The 15,985-nt window shown below is 37.0% G+C and overlaps 2 protein-coding genes across 3 annotated transcripts; both read right to left on the reverse strand.

Moving 5' to 3' along the window:
* Positions 1-435: 435 nt before the first annotated feature.
* LOC125504395 (spondin-1-like) lies at positions 436-1,364 on the reverse strand (the record flags this gene model as incomplete). Its single annotated transcript, XM_048666276.1, is given in 4 exon segments — positions 436-580; positions 636-771; positions 822-1,074; positions 1,131-1,364. Coding segments are annotated over 4 exon segments (706 nt in total), but the record flags the coding sequence as incomplete, so codon positions are not given.
* A 120-nt stretch (positions 1,365-1,484) lies between these two features.
* On the reverse strand, positions 1,485-11,993 carry LOC109534687 (uncharacterized protein KIAA0930 homolog). Of its 2 annotated transcripts, XM_048666274.1 has the most exons (9): positions 11,116-11,993; positions 10,897-11,057; positions 7,488-7,667; positions 7,193-7,435; positions 6,167-6,379; positions 5,922-6,105; positions 4,701-5,462; positions 4,470-4,619; positions 1,485-1,713 (listed from the first exon to the last, which is right to left on the reverse strand). In XM_048666274.1, the coding sequence occupies exons 1-9, from the start codon at positions 11,222-11,224 to the stop codon at positions 1,673-1,675; spliced, it is 2,043 nt and encodes a 680-aa protein (XP_048522231.1). In that variant the 5' UTR covers positions 11,225-11,993; the 3' UTR covers positions 1,485-1,672. The 2 variants fall into 2 exon arrangements, with proteins under 2 accessions (XP_048522231.1, XP_048522232.1); XM_048666275.1 differs by lacking the exon at positions 4,701-5,462 and having other exon boundaries at positions 11,116-11,992.
* Between the last annotated feature and the right edge of the window lie 3,992 nt (positions 11,994-15,985).

The following is a 15,985-nucleotide window of genomic DNA, read 5'->3' on the forward strand; positions in this document are numbered from 1 at the left end:
ACTTCACTATAAATTACGCTTACATAACTTAAATACTTCTAAAGTATTTGACACGTGAAAATTAGATTATATTTTGATTAAATTCGTATTATTTAAAAAACATTAAGATTTAGGTGTTATAAACCTTATTAAAACATACACTTATTTTGTTCAGCGAATCCAAAAATGCAATAATATACAGGACATTCCATTTAAAAAAACGCAACTTTGATACCTTTAGAGCTATTGGGACACCCTGTACATTACGAAAATATTTTTAAAATGTGCGCTCGGTAGGCGTCGGACAATTCATAAAATAATACTTTTTAAAAATCAAACGGTTTAGCCGCAAACTTCTGTACCGTATAGCGTGAATAACCCTGTCTTTCGAATTTCACTTCAATCGGCTGAAATACTCAACATTATTCTAAGCGAATGAATCCTAAACCCCCATACCTTCAGATGCAATTTGGTCCACTCCCCAAAAAGTGAAGTTCCTTTCATGCGACGCCCCAATTATGTCCGAAAAATGCGTCAGCCACAATGAGAACGGAAAGTCCTTCGGATGAGTCTGTTTGGACCAAAGCCCTTCGAAGATCATCTGAAATAGTCCAGATCCAGACCTGGTTTGGACTGTATATTTCATCTTAAGTTACACTGTATTTGGCTTCTTCGCAGGCACAGCAATCGTTCTCATCGAACTTGATGTCTTTATCAGTTTGCTCGCAGAATGTTTTGCTCAGACGGCCATCGTCCGCAAACCAGCGCTCCGCATTCTCCAACACCATGGCCCTAAGAACGCGAGGTGGGGCAAAATTGCAAAAAATCGTACAAACCCTTACCTGAAAGTAACGCATCCAGAGCCCGGCGGGGGCGCCGCCCACATAAAATAAGTCTCAGTTTTGAGGTTGGCATTTTTTTCGGAAATCGTGTTAACGCACTCTTCATTGAACGTCGTGTGATTGTCGCCGTACAGTTGAAAGCTGCCGACATTTTGTGGAGAAATATTCTCCGGATGTTCGGTGGATTCCACGTTTACAATGAAGCGCTGGAACTGCTGGACTCTGCCCAACACAGTCGGCCCCATCAGGAGCACTAAAATGCCTCAAAGCTCAAACAACCGCGTTTGGCAGGCTTCTGAAGCTACTTACAAGTGTATAGTTGTCCAGGTACATATTTGGCAGGATTATCATTGATCTGGATCTTGTATCCATTATCACCTGGCGTTTTGTCGTGGCGCGATTGGTAGATACTGGGAATTCGGGGACATTCTCCCATCACCTGCTGATAGCACAGGACCAGCAGCAACGCCTTCATCAGCATCCTGCTGCCGTTAATCAACCGCACTAAGTGACCACTTTGTTTTCTCTGTTCGCTTTATCAAAGTTGCCTTCACTTGACCCGGGCTATCAACATTATCCCGGTTTCCTGATTATTTCTAGACGCAATCTCTTTCGCCATACAACGTTGGATTCTTAAGACGAATTTGAACAAAAACTCAGTTGCAGTAATAAAAAATTGTTTTATTTCCTGATTCACATGGGAGGCACAGTCTTAAGGGGCCAAACGGGATTTTAAACAACCTGAACAATTCAAATAAACGTTTGGAAACTCCAAAGCAGAATCTGGATAAATTGCGCAAAATTGACATAAAAAAAAACTATTTTCGTACAAGATTATCGTTGTTTTACCTCTAGAACGTCAGTATGGGGCCCTCTCTGTGGTCCAGGATATCTGGAACAAAATCATTGTTTGAAATAAAATAATCAATAAACAAAGTTTGGTTGTAATAAAAACGAATTATAAAAAAGCTTTGAAACTCGACCCCAAAGGCGACGAAAATGTAATTTTTGCCCCAGTACGAAATACCCATGAAACGGGACATTCGAATATTGGAAATTTTTTGGTCCTTTCTAGATTGAAAACGGCTGCAAATATCGCAATCGTAATTGCCATTGTGGAAGATAATTTAATTCGCTATAATTTGGCATAAAAAAGATAAACCTCTGAGTAGGGCTTTGCCCTTTTCCAGACACTTGAGGGTTGAAAAACCGTTTTTTTTAAGACGCCCCAAAAAAGTCAATCGCACGTAATTCAAAATCTCAACCAACAACCTACATTTTATTTTAATTCTGAACATTAAGCCACCACAAGTGCCTATTGTACTAAATAATTCTTGGGGCTTGTTTAGGCCTTTGCCCTCTTAAAGGGCCTTCAAAGTTTTAAAAGTGGCATATCTCCGATACGGTTGCTGATAGCTCGAAAGCCGTAAGGACTTTTTCTCTAGAGCGTCTCCAAGACTACATTTTGCTGAATAGGTTTGATTATAAAATTCTATCCTTTAAAAAGATAGAAGCAAAAATGTGGAAATAAATGCGCGTGCGGATGTTTAAAATAGAATAGCACCCAAAATTTTTTTTTTAAACTAAAGACTTTTTGATTGCCTGCATCGAGCACTATATTCTATCATATATGTGGTTTGATCAGAAATTCCAAACCTCTAAAAAGAAAGGCAAAAATAGGAAATCCAGTTTTAAAATACCGCATTTCTTGGACTATGTCTACAATATTTGATGAGTCATAGAAAACATTTAGATAGAGGGTGTTGGATGTCACTCAAACTTTCTAACCTCTAAAGAAATTAAAGCAAAATTAACAATTTTCGGGGTTTCCACAGCTTAAAACACCCAATATCACATCAAAAAAAGGCAAAAACAGTGCATATCTGGGAAACGGAAAAAAATACCTTGTATGTTACAAGAACCATTTCGATAGGGCGGTTTGAAAGCTATCTCTCATCGATATGAGCTGCATTAAATTTATAACCTCAAAAGGGATAAAACAGGAATTTGATGATTTTTGTCAATTTTCACTTATATCTTGCAAAAACGGTGCATATCTGGAACACGCTAAAACACATATAATTAGTCATACGAACCATTTCGATAGAGCGGTTTTAGAGCTATTTGTAATCAATACAAGTTGCCTTAAATTTCTAACCTCAAAAGAGATAGAAAGGAAAGTTGATGATTTTTGCCTATTTTCACTTTTACCTTGGAAACGGTTGAAGCTACCTGAAATATTGGTAGAACTTTTTTGATCAGGCATCTTACATACCATCTTTCACTCTCTCAGTTTGTCCATAACTTTCTAAACTCTTAAAAGATAGAAGCAAAAATATGAAATTTTTGGTGTCACCGCAGCTTAAAACCCCAATATCTTCGAAACCAGTAAAAATATCCCATCAGCCACTATGATCTTTTTGATAGCGCGTATAATATAAAACTGTATTGCACTTTTGGGGTTTTATGCGAAATTCTTAACCTCTAAAGAGACAGAAGCAAAGAAGGCAAAAACAGTCCATATCTGGAAAACGTGAAAACATATATAATTGATCATCCGACCCATTTCGCTAGCTTGGTTTGAGCGCAATCTCTAATCATTAGAAGTTGCTTAAAATTTCTAACCTCAAAAGATATAGAAAAGAAAGTTGATGATTTTTGCCTATTTTCACTTTTACTTTGAAAAAGGTTGAAACTACCTGAAAAATTGTTAAAACGTTTTGATCAAGCACCTCAAAAACCATTTTTCACTTCATCAGTTTTTCTATAAATTCCTAATCTCTTAAAAGACAAGCAAAAATATGAAATTTTTGGTGTCACCGCAGCTTAAAACCCCAATATCTCCGAAACCAGCAAAAATATCCCATCAGCCATTATGATCTTTTTTATAGCGCGTATTGAGTACTGTATTGCACTTTTGAGGTTTTAAGCGAAATTGTTAACATCTAAAGAGATAGAAGCAAAAAAAGGAAGAAACATTGCATATCTAGAAAACGACACAAATTATCTAATGTGTCATAAGAATCATTTCAATAGGGTCGTTTCATACCTATCTCTAGTCCATATCAGTTTCATTCAATTTCTAACCTCAAAAGAAATAGAGCAAAATGTTGATGATTTTTGTCTATTTTCACTTACATCGTGCTAACCGTCGAAGCTACCTGAAAAATCTGTGGCACCGTTTCGATCAGGGACCTCAGAAACTATCTTTCACTCATTTAGTTTGCGCAAAAATGCTTAACCTCTAAAATGATTGAAGTTTCACCAAAGTTTAAAACCAAGTCAAAAACGAGCAAAAAAAATCAAATGATCCATTATGACCTTTTTGATAGCTCGTCTCAAGAGCTATCTTTTACTAATGGGGTTTGTACCGAAATTCCTAACCTCTAAAAAGATGGATGCAAAAATGTAAAATTTTAGATGTCACCGCAGCTTAAAACTCCCAATATCTCTTAAGCGAGCCAAAAAATCCAATGTTTCGTTATGACCTTTTTGATAGCTGTCTGAAGAGCAATATTTTACTAATTGGGTTTGTAACGAAATTCCTAACCTCTAAAAAGATACAAGCAAAAGTATCCAACTTTCCCTCCCTGGACTACTTGACAAATATTTTCATCAAAAATCGAGAAAAGCAGTGAATCTTATTACCTTTGGCTATGCTCCACCATGGCAGGGTAACGTAAGTGAGAAAGGCATTTAGTGGTACGGATTGCGCCCTCTTATTCTCCTTCCAAAAGTGAAAAGTCTGCGTAAAACCTCTCATCGTCCATAGAGGATTGTAGGCGCCATCGCCTAGTTCTGCAACAGATAATTCCAAAGGCCATTAAAAGTTGGAAAGGAACACAGAGAAAATAACAAAAAACGCTAAAAAACCTTTACCGTTTAGATGTTTTTTGTTAATGTCGCACCAGTAGTAAATGCTGGTTCCATCAGGAGTGACTCGCTTCGGAGGAATGGCATTCTTATGGCTGGTTTTGCTTGTGGGTTTCTTCGCGTTCTTCGGAAGAGTGCAGTAGGAGTAAATCTGCTTGACTGAAGATACCTTATTGGAGTTACCATCAAAGTTTCTGTTGGCTCTTGTGTGAGTTTCCTCTTGTTTATTATTGTCCAGACAGTTGTTTAGTTCCTCAGTCTTAATGTTGATGTTCTTATTGAGTTCTTTCGATTGCATTTTCCCGATTTCCTCCACACATGGCAACTCCTCCTTGCCATTGACCGTAACATACGGATTCTCGGTGGTGCTTTTTTCAATCGACGTATTGCTTTTAATACTCGCCCTGCTCGGAGGCCGCTCCTCAAAACTCTCCGCATTCAAACTGATCGCATCATCAGCAAACTCAAACTCCGAACTGTACTTGTTCGGTTTCCCTTTGGCATCCTTGACAATTTTCAATTGCTTGCACTTTTTCTTCGACTTCTCCTTGCCCACTTCGTACTCGGATTGATTCAGCAGACTGTTCACATGCGGAGTACAGACGCACTTGTGCTCGGGCGGCCCCAATGGGGCCTTGAGGGCGCATTTTGAGGGATTGACGCAGGGCGGTCGATCATACATTTCAAGCAGAATGATGGAACCTCGCTTTCTTCGTCGGAAGCAGCCGCAACAGCTCGATTTGGAGGTAGAAGCAGGACCAGTCTGGCCTATAACAAGCAAAAACTTGATTGGGATTTGGGTTAGTTTGGGTCGGTTGCAACATGAGAACTGTATGAGGGTGTTTTTGACTAAATATGGCAACTACATTGAGGCGAAGGAAATTCGTGATCGCCAAGGTCCTGCTTCTACTCCCTTAGTAGTAAGAAAACATGTACAAGCAAAGTTGGCATGCAATGCGGTGAGTGGTAATGTGGGTTTCTGAGGATTTCAGATGAAAATCATGCAACCCAAGTGAAAAATCATGCTGGCGCCATACGGGCCAATTTTAGTATTAAAACGCCCGGAAAATGTGTGCTTATATAACATCTATATAATCAAAAAGTGTTAATCTAGGCAGAGGAGCCAGACATTTTCTCTTATTAAAAGTTAGATCCGATCGACTTACGGAACACCCTGCATAATCGAAGAGAAAATCTTATAAATCTACTTTGCTAGTTGGTACTTACCATCTCTTAGGTCGCCAGCTTCGATCTCACTGAAACCATTATCCCAGTTGTCCAGACCCTCGCTTTCCGATCTCGCCTTCACGTCCAGCTTCGTCCTCCAACCGCCTCTCACAAAATTGTTAATATTGGCGCTCGGATCGCTCAGTCTTCTTTGGGAGCGGTACAGACAATCGTCTTGTTCATCCTGAAACAAGCCAGAAAGTTCAGTGATTTCTTCACTTATTTGAATAGTTTATTATGGTCACCTCCCAGTCGGAATCCCACATATCAGTGGCGCAGAATCCCGGCTCAGAAGTGGGCGTTTCCACTCCTGAGCCTTTGGGCTTGGTGACCGCCATTTCCGCGTGGCCTTTGCCCTGTGGGCCCTTCATTCGCACAAATTCACATCGTTGGGCAGTGGAATTCGAAAATAGGCCAAACGTCATTTTTTGTGCCATTTTTGTGCCCAGGCTCGACTGCTGCAATAAAAAAAACCCTTTTTTAATTCTACTGTTTGAACCTGAATCATTCCAGCTTAAACAATTGCCAAGTATGACGCTCACTTCAGCGCTACATTGTTGATATTAAATGTTATTTTATTATAAATGTTTAAGGCGAAGTACGCACGCTGTTAAATACACAGAAACGTGTGAAACCGCCATTGATAGTAGTTCCGGAACTAATGGGAAAATCCGGACAAACTAGGAATTATTTCCTGCTGAAAAAAGCACTAGTGACCGATGCAACATTCACTTGTTTAAACAACTGACTATCCAGGATATCCGTCAGCCTTCTATTAATATAGAGGCTTAATCCGAAGTGGAAGAAACATGTGATTATCGAACTATTAAATTATTTATTTATGGCCATGCAAAACGGCGGATTTGTAAACTCAGCAGCGAAAATCATCTGATCGAAATTATTAGGCGTTTATCGATATAAGTTTCTTCGGCATCTTCAGAGTGTTGTTCGCTAGAGAAACGTCAGGTTCAAATTCCCATCTACCGATTGTTCATAAAATAACCGCAAAAGCTTTAACTATTTAGAGTCATACGGAACTCCAAGCAAACATTTATAATCTGGTCCTAATAGAATGAGTTTTCCTAGTGACTTCGGCATAGAAAAGTTTACGGCCGATGCAACAGCAGCGGCATAGTGGGCGCAAACGGACAAGAGTGCATGGGGAGCGGCAGGCCTATAGGCCACATTTTGTCGGTTATAAACCAATGTCTTCCAATTGAGCTGATGCTAAAAAATTATCTAAAATCCCCCAACATTTTAACTGAACTTACCCGTGCGTCGTAGACTTTCTTTAGGGCGTCGTATCGGATGGAACCCAAAAAAATCACGCCTTGAACGGTTCCCACTTTATCAGCAGCCACCAGTTCAACGCAGACCATTTCGCCATCTCGCACCAGAATGTCTTGAAAGACTTCGTCGAAGTTGTCCACCATGAAGCAAATGTGGGGGTACGTTATCTCCTCCACGTCGCCCTTGGTGTCCATTCTTCTCCTACTAGGAGACGCGTAGACTTTCTGAAATCACTGAAGTTAGAGCGCTTTGGGACAATAAACCCCAATTAATCACCTGCGAGTGTCTTTTGAGGACTTGCAGCTCCTTCGGGCTGGTTCGCGTGCAAATGGCCAAAGTCAAAGTATATTCAAACTGGTGTATGATCAGGTTGAGGTAGACGGTTTCCTCCCAATCGATGTCCGGGTCCCCAATGGGAAGCTTTTTGCTGTCTTTCCGGAAAACATCCACTTCTGTCTGGAATTCCATGTGATTTAAAGCAAAGTAACAAATTTGGCCAACAACCTTAATCCTCAATGAGTTTCGGCCAAAATTCCATTCAGATGTTAAAAAAACAGTTAATAAAGCGCCCTAAATCTACAATGGCGCTAATCTATAAACCACGGATAAATAATATGTTATTTTACATTGGGTTGTAAATTTTTACTGGTGCAGTAAAGCAATAAATTTCACGCAACTTACTCAAAACGAAAGTATTTGCTTGGAATTACAGCTTAATCCGATCGCGTATACTTTTTCTATTGTAAATATTAATAAAAAACGCTAAATTAATGCATTTTCTGTCAGTTTTATCGCGTCCGGATACGAATCAATCCAGGCAGACAAACAATAAAAAGTAAACTTATTCTCAAAATCCACCGCAAAGAAAAGCGTATGCGAGTTTCATGAGTGGATGATGCCACATTAAGAGGTAAAAGTGCGCTTTGCCAAGTGCCATAACAGGGATTTTGGCTGCTCAATCTGTTCTGCAGGAATAAATGATTGAAATCCAAGTTACAATGAGATTTCACTCTCAATTGACACGACACAGATTCAATTTTTTTAAATTTGTACAATCTCAGAAAAAAATTCCACTGAACTACATTTTGCAGCATTAACAAAGACAAATGTGCTCTTTCAGAGGCTGTAAGACGCGTTCTTGTGGCAACTTTTTGAGCATACATTTTTGAAACTCACTCTGCAACAAACTGCGGCTGTTAATACTCTAATAATAAACTCAATAACTCAATAAAGCGGCACTCAGATGTTTAAAAATTTCGCGATTCTACTCAATTTTATAGCAAGACGTGCTCTTTAAATACCGTTACATGTGTTTTTATGACTCGATATGTTTTTTGGAAATGCATTTTTGAAACTCACTCTGCAAAACATATTAAATTTCTTAATGGGAAAATTGTAAAATTTAGAAAATCGCGCCATTAATCTAATTTTTGAGGTATAATTAAAGGGAAATGTGCTCTTTTAAATGTCGCAACATGCGCTTTTCTGTCCCAACAGGTTTTCCGGGAAACAACTTTTGAAACTCATTCTGCCACGAACTGGGGCTCTTAATGCTAAGATGTAAAAAAATTCGTAGTTTCCGAAAAAGGGGAATTTGCCTCAATTTTAAGGGCATCAGTCAGAGAAAATTCTCTCTGTAAACTGCCGTAACATGCGATTTTCTATCTCAATAAGTTTTTCGGGAATTAATTTTTGAAATTCACTTTGCGCGAATTGCCACCCTTAGAAGGCCCCACTCAGAAATTTAAAAATATGTAAAATTTCAGAAAAACGCTCGATTTAACAAAATGTTTTGGAATTAGTAACGCAAAATATGCTCTTTTAAATCCGCCACCTGCGTTATAATATCTCGAGAGTTTTTCCGAAATTCATTTTTGAAATTCAGTTTGCGCACGAATTGCCGCACTTAATTAAGCATTTAATAAGCTTTAAGGTATTAAAGTAGAATACCCGCTTCTAAATGCCATCAAACCCACTGTTGTATCTGGATTGGGTTTGCAGAAATGCTATTCTGAATCTCATTGCTGCAACGAATTGTCGCTCTTCATGGACACTCAGCTGATCAAACATTCATAAAATTGCAAAAAAATAAACGTTCCAATTTAGTTTTTTTGAATTACTACATAAAAATGTCCGCACTTGTTATGGCATTTTAAATGCCATAAAAAGCATATTTTCAGTTCTATAAGTTTTTCCGAAATAAATTTTTGAATTTCACCTTTGCACGAATTGCCGCTCTTAGTAGGCACTCGGATGTTAAAAAGTTTGTGAATTTTCCCAAGACAGCGTGATTGAACTGAATTTTGTGGCTTTAGTAAATGAAAATGCACTCTTTTAAATGTTGCAACATGGGCTTCTCTATCTCAATAGAGGTTGCAGGAATCGACTTTTAAAACTCACTCCTGCAACAAATTGTCGTTCTTCATGTACATTCAGATGATAAAAAATGTCTAAAATTTTGTTTTTGTGCATTCGCACAGAGCAAGATGCACTTTTAAATGCCATAACAAGCAATTTTTTACCTCTATAGTTTTTTACGGAATTAATTTCTGAAATTCAACTTGCTCGAATTGCCCTTACTAGGCACTCGGACGTTTAAAAATTCGTAAAATTTCCCGAGACTGAAGATTGAACTGAATTTTGTGGCTTTAGTAAATGAAAATCCACTCTCTTAAATGCCACAATATATGCTCTTCTATCTCGATAGAATTTGTAAATATCAACTTTTAAAACTCACTCCTGCAACAAATTGTCGCTCTTCATGGACAAAAAAAGAAAAAATCAGTAAAGTTTCTGAAAAAAAACGATTGTAGTCAGTTTTTCTACAGTAGTTGAGAAAAACGTGCGCTGTTAAATTCTGTAAAAGGCGCCTTTTTGCAGTGACCAATTTTGCCGGAATGCATTTTTTAAACTCACTCTACAACGAATTGCCGCTCCTAATGGACACTGATGATCAAAAAGTTGTAAAATCTGACAAAAAAGCGTGACGGAAATGCAATTTATGGCATCAAAAGGAAACTGAGCGAGCGTTTAAATGCCGTAAGACAAATTTTCCACACTGGGTTGGTTTTGCAAAAATGAATTCATAAACTTGGTATCAAAGAGTTGTCGTTGACACTGTGCACTCAGAGGTTGAAACATTCACCAAAGCTCAGAAAAATGTGCGATTTGAATCAGTTTAGCCACATCTGTAGTAGGCAAAAGCTTCTATGAAAGGTTGCAAAACGCTTTTTTCGGCTTGATTGGTTCCGCAGGAATAAATTATTGCAACTCAAGCTGCAACGAGTTGCTGATATAAAACTGCACTAGGATGTTCAAAAATTCGTAAAAACTCAGAAAATATTAAGATTGAGCTGAACCTTACGGTGACAGTAGACTTTAGTGCGTTCCATTATCCGCCATAACAGGGACTTTTCCAGCTAAGTTGGTTCGACAGGAATAAATAATTTAAACTTAGTCTGCAAAAGTTGTCAAAGCCAATACGAATTTCTACATGATTTCGATCATTTTTTGCCCTTTTGCGCAAGAATACTGCATTTTTCGAAAAACTCTTAAAAGACTAAAAAGTTTCTATATGGAATTGGGTTTCAAGGTGCCACAGAATTTTTGAAAACTCCTCATCCCCAACTAAAACCCAGCCCAACTTAACGACACTAAACACACAGCGACGTTCAATCAAAATTACCTCGAACTTCGGCAAATATCTCGGAGATCCTTTGACGTGTTTTTTCCGGACGAAAAACAACAAATCATCACAATCGATGGTGGAATCGTTCTGGAATAGAAAGTGCCGCACAAACAGATCGGTCCAGTAAGTTGTGCCTTGGAGCATCACAAATCCTGAATCTAGAAACCAGATGAAAATGTCTTACCCAAAAACCCTGCTGCCCATTTGTGTGCCTACCATCTTTCAACAGTTGACGCATTTCCTTGGTTCTCTGGAAATTTATCTCTTCTAAAAGCTGTTCCAGAGCCGTGGGAGTTTTCAGCGCCGAACTATTTGCAAATGCCATTTTATTGTTCCAGAAACGCGCACTGTATCGGAAAATTTACATTATTTTCAGTAGCAGGATGTTTCAGCATTGTATTTTGGAAACGCATAGAAAGTGGAACGAAAACGGTGAGATGATGAGAAAAAGCGCTTCCTGCGGGGGCTTGAAACGTGCGATAAGAAAATCGATGGAAAACGTGGGGGGTGTTAGCGCATGGGCTCTAAACTTTCAAAAGTGAACTTTCGCTCAAGTGAATCAGCCAACTCCAAAAGAATCAATAGACTCGAAGTGACTGGATTCTTGCTCTATAGAGGGCATTCTTTGTCTCTATAAGTGAGTAGCTGGGGATTTACACAGTGAATTTTCCCATACTGAATCGTTATTAAACATCAAGTTTGCCGATCGTTTTAAAAATAGTCCAACTATTTGTATGCACAAAAATGTGATATGTGTAAACCTATTAATAGACACTTGAATATTTGAGTACGGTAGTTAACTAAAACTTAAATTTATCGCATTTCTAGACCGTGAAGCAGCTAAGGCTGGAAAACACTTCTTGGAAACTACCTAACAGAAGTGTGAGGTGTGCAAATATAGCGCTTATTTTCTCGGACAATTCGACGGTTTTTCTTCTTTTAATCTGAAGCTGGGCAATTTAGCAAAAAACCCAATAGAGCTTTTTTGAGCCCAATTATATGTAGAATTTGATAGGTGTTTGCGTCTACCGCCAAAATGTTGGTGTGCACCGTTTCTATGCCTTGAAATTATGAAATGTTAAATATAGCAAACATTTTTTCGGATAGGACAACGGATTATTTTTTTTATCCACATACTGTGCATTTTAGAGAAAAATCCCAAAAAAGCATTTTTGTGCCCCACTGAATGCAGAATTAGAGACAAATTTTTGTTCGCATAAAAACCATTGACGTTTACCGTTTTTTGGCTGAGAAATTATCAAATGTTAAATTTGACGCAAATTTTCTAGCAGTCCAACGGATTTTAATTTTTTATTGAAAAACTGTGCAATTCCGCTAAAAAGCCAAAGTAGTGTTTTTCTTCCGAACTGCATATAAAATCTGAAATATTTTTTGTTTTTAAAGTGTTAAAGAGAAACCATTGGTGTGCACCGTTTCTACACTTTCATTTTATTAAATGTTAAATTTAACGCTAATTTTCTCGGACAGTTCAACGGATTTCAATTTTTTAAGCAAAACCTGTGCCATTTTCCAAAAAAACTCAAAAAAGCCTTTTTGTTTTCAATTGTCTGTAAAATTAGAAAGTAGTTTTTGTTTCCATAATTTCCATTGCCGTGAACCGGGTTTCAGTTGAAAAATGATCAAATTTTAAGTTTAGCAGTTAGTTTTAGAGGCATAGTCGATCAAGGGCTACAAGCTACAAGTCGAACGGTCGAACACACACTCAAAGAAGTCTCCGAACTATCGCGAAAGTTACAGTGAGTTATCTCAATCGAAATGTTATCGAAGTTACATATCGCAGTTATCCCAATCGAACCGGTTTCACATTCCGAAAGGTAGTCACAAATTGGAGTGAATTACCCAGCCGAAAAACTATCGAAGTCACAGTGAGTTATCCCAACTGAAAGGTTATCGTAGTCGAAAAGAAGTGTTCCCAAAGTCACGTAAACATATTCGAAAGTGGTCACCAAGCTCACAAAGTCGTGAACATCGGAAATCTAGTCTCCCCCTGGTCGGTCACATTAAGATAGAGCACTCGCAGACGGGCGACTTTTGACGCTCGACAATTCGTGAAGATCCGGCGACTTTGGTGCTTGCACACGAACCACAACTGGGAACTTGAACATTTTTTAAGTCCCCAAATATCAGCTCTCAAATCGCAATATTTAATTTGCAATAAGCAATTAATGTTGGGACCGCCGGCTATTCATTTGAAACTACACTAAACGCGCGGAAATGGTCGTGACGTCATAGCGCTAGTTCGTTCGATCGAAAGCCAATGCAGGAGTACTTCTTGTCGTTGAATTGGACTGGCTGTTTGACTGTTCAAAATTCGTGCTGTGCTTTATTAATAATGGAAGCAACACAAAAACAATATTACAAATGCTGTATGGTGCCACTGTGCCCTAGTACAACTACAAAACACCACATAAGCTATTTATTCGTGTACCACGAGATAAAAAGATAAAAGCCGGCGTTTAAAATGGTTAAATTCATGCAGAAGAGCTCACAAGGATAATTCTGAGAAGACTACTGCCCATGTATGTGAAGATCATTTTAATGTATCTAAGTATAAATGAAAAACAGATTTGATTTTGTCTATTGTATTACAGATATACAGGGTGTTCCGTAAACATGTTAAAATATTTTAACAGCGTGTTCTCCTAGTCATGTTAGAGAGGGGTCTTCCTGACAATTATTTTAATTTCAGGTCTCATTTTTGAGATATTTGATCTCCAAAATAGCGAAAAAATTTAGTTTTTTTGTTTTTCTTTAAAATGGTTAAACATAGAAAGTTCAATTTTGGCTAATTGAGTGCCATTTTATGATAGTGTTTCGTGGTTTAGTTTGCTTTAATACAGAGTAGAAATGTGGAACCGCTACTTTTGTTTTGTTCAGAATTTTTTTGTGTACATTTAAACTTTTCTTGACATATTTTGTTTAATTACTAAAAGTTATTTACCAACTTTTTTATCTCTTATTGTTTTTTCTTAAGGCCACTAGTTTACCCAAAAAATTTTTTTTCTTTTTTGTTCTCAAAATGTGTAAGTAATTAAGTTAATTTTTTAAAATCTAGTATTTTTATTTTATTTTTTATATTAGCAAATTTGGTATGCTTTATTAGTTGATTACTAACAACCTAAATTATTTTTCTAAATTGTGTATTTTGGTTCAGATTACAATTATTATGTTTGAATAAATTTTACTTAAATAAAACATGGTAACAATATGCGCAACGATATAAACAAACAAAATTACATGTAAATAACCATTCTAATGTTAACTTCTCAGCTGTTCAAATTGGTCACCTTGACATTATTGGCATAATCGCAGTCTTTTAATGAAATTAAAATATATACACCGTAAAGTTTGCACTGAAGTTTTTATTTCAATAGAAATATTAAATATTTTTTCCTGAAGTTCTTTAATTGTATTCACTTCTGTTGAATTCACCGTATTTTTTAAATGGCCCCAGAAGTAAAAATGAAGCGCGTTTAGATCCGGAGATCTAGGAGGCTAGTTTATAGGAGCTTCTTGACCTCTCCCAATCCAACGGCTTGGAAAGTTTTGATGTAGCCGAACCGATTTAATTTTTTTGCGGGCAAACTAGTGCCCTAAAGAAAAAACAATAAGAAATAAAAAAGTTGATAAGTAACTTGTGGTAATTAAAAAAATTATGTTGATAAAAGTGCATACAAAAAAGTTCTGAACAAAACAAAAGTAGGGATTCTACATTTCTACCCTGTATAAAAGCAAACTAAACCACGAAACACTATCATAAAATGGAAGTCAATTAGCTTATAATGTATACAAAAATGTTTCCCAAAAGTTTCTATGTTCAACCGTTTTAAAGAAAAAGAAGAAAAACTAATATTTTTCGCTATTTTGGAGATCAAATGTCTCAAAAATGAGACCTCAAATTAAAAAAATTCTCAGAAAGACCCCTTTCTAAAATGGCTAGGAGAACACGCTGTTAAAATATTTTAAGATATTTACGGAACACCCCGCATATTTTAAATTTGTATTTTGTTTGTTTCTCAGCTGCATTATAGTAATATAAATAATCACCTCAAAAATAGTTATTTGGTATACTAGAGGATAAAAAGAAGAAACAAGTATCTGCCATGGAAAAATCTCGTTTTATCGTCGTGTATTTACGTTAAATACCTACTATGTTGGTCATGCAATATGAAAATTAGCACATATTTTTATGTAACTTTAATATTATTTATTGGAAGAAGATATGGATAACTATGTTAAATTCAAGTTAATGGGAGGTCTAAAGAAAATGACGGCTAATGTACTTGTAACTTGCACCCATCCTACTACAGAATCTATGGAAATTCTGCAGTAGGTAGTAAATAAGTAGGTAGGCAGTAGTAGTACATTCTTATGGAATAATACCTTCCCGATCTGTAAATAACGTTTTTTTACTAGTAGTACATATTTTTGTGCTTAACATTGTTATTCTTAGTAACTATGAAGTAAATGCTTTAAACGATAATACAACAAAGAGAATTCCGCATATACAGCGTAATATTTAATTCGAAACGCATAAACCTGCCTTGAACATCGTTTACACGCTCAAGAGAACGATCTGAAGTGGATTTTCTGTCAGGATAGATTTTTCCCAATCCAAATTTTTCGGTTTTTTCGGTCGCAAACTTCAGATCTGCGTTTACACGTATTTGCTTGAGCGATCGGGCTTGTGCAAGCCAGATCTTTCAGATTGATTGAGCGTGTAAACGGCACTTAAAGGTCACAATCGAGCTCACCTATTTATCGCCAATTGGGCGATTTTAATAATCGGTTTGCGACCAATTTTTTTATTCTGCGACATGGCGACAAATGGGCGATTTTTTAAATGAGACCTACAGTATATTATGTGTTTACTTATTATAAATGTTTTGAGACATAATAATATATATATTGATATATAATACATAAGTATTTGTGAATAAATTTTACTTAATACCTAACCACTAAATAAATATATTTTGTTTAATATTTCTGTCCAAATTTCTCTATTTTAGCGTCTTTTAACTCTAAAAGCACACTTGCAAGGCAACACTGCCAGTAAATTTTT

This window comes from Dendroctonus ponderosae, unplaced genomic scaffold (genome assembly GCF_020466585.1).
Source record: "Dendroctonus ponderosae isolate FM_Combo_2020 unplaced genomic scaffold, Dpon_F_20191213v2 Dpon_F_20191213_452, whole genome shotgun sequence".
NCBI lineage: Eukaryota > Metazoa > Arthropoda > Insecta > Coleoptera > Curculionidae > Dendroctonus > Dendroctonus ponderosae.

Excerpts from the sequence above, each read along its gene's own strand:
- LOC109534687 (XM_048666274.1), bottom strand. The coding sequence starts at position 11,224 with ATGGCATTTGCAAATAGTTCGGCGCTGAAAACTCCCACGGCTCTGGAA. Across the intron at positions 7,436-7,487 it reads TCCTCAAAAGACACTCGCAG|AAAGTCTACGCGTCTCCTAG; the intron begins GTGATTAATTGG and ends CAGTGATTTCAG. Across the intron at positions 6,106-6,166 it reads TGTGGGATTCCGACTGGGAG|GATGAACAAGACGATTGTCT; the intron begins GTGACCATAATA and ends GGCTTGTTTCAG.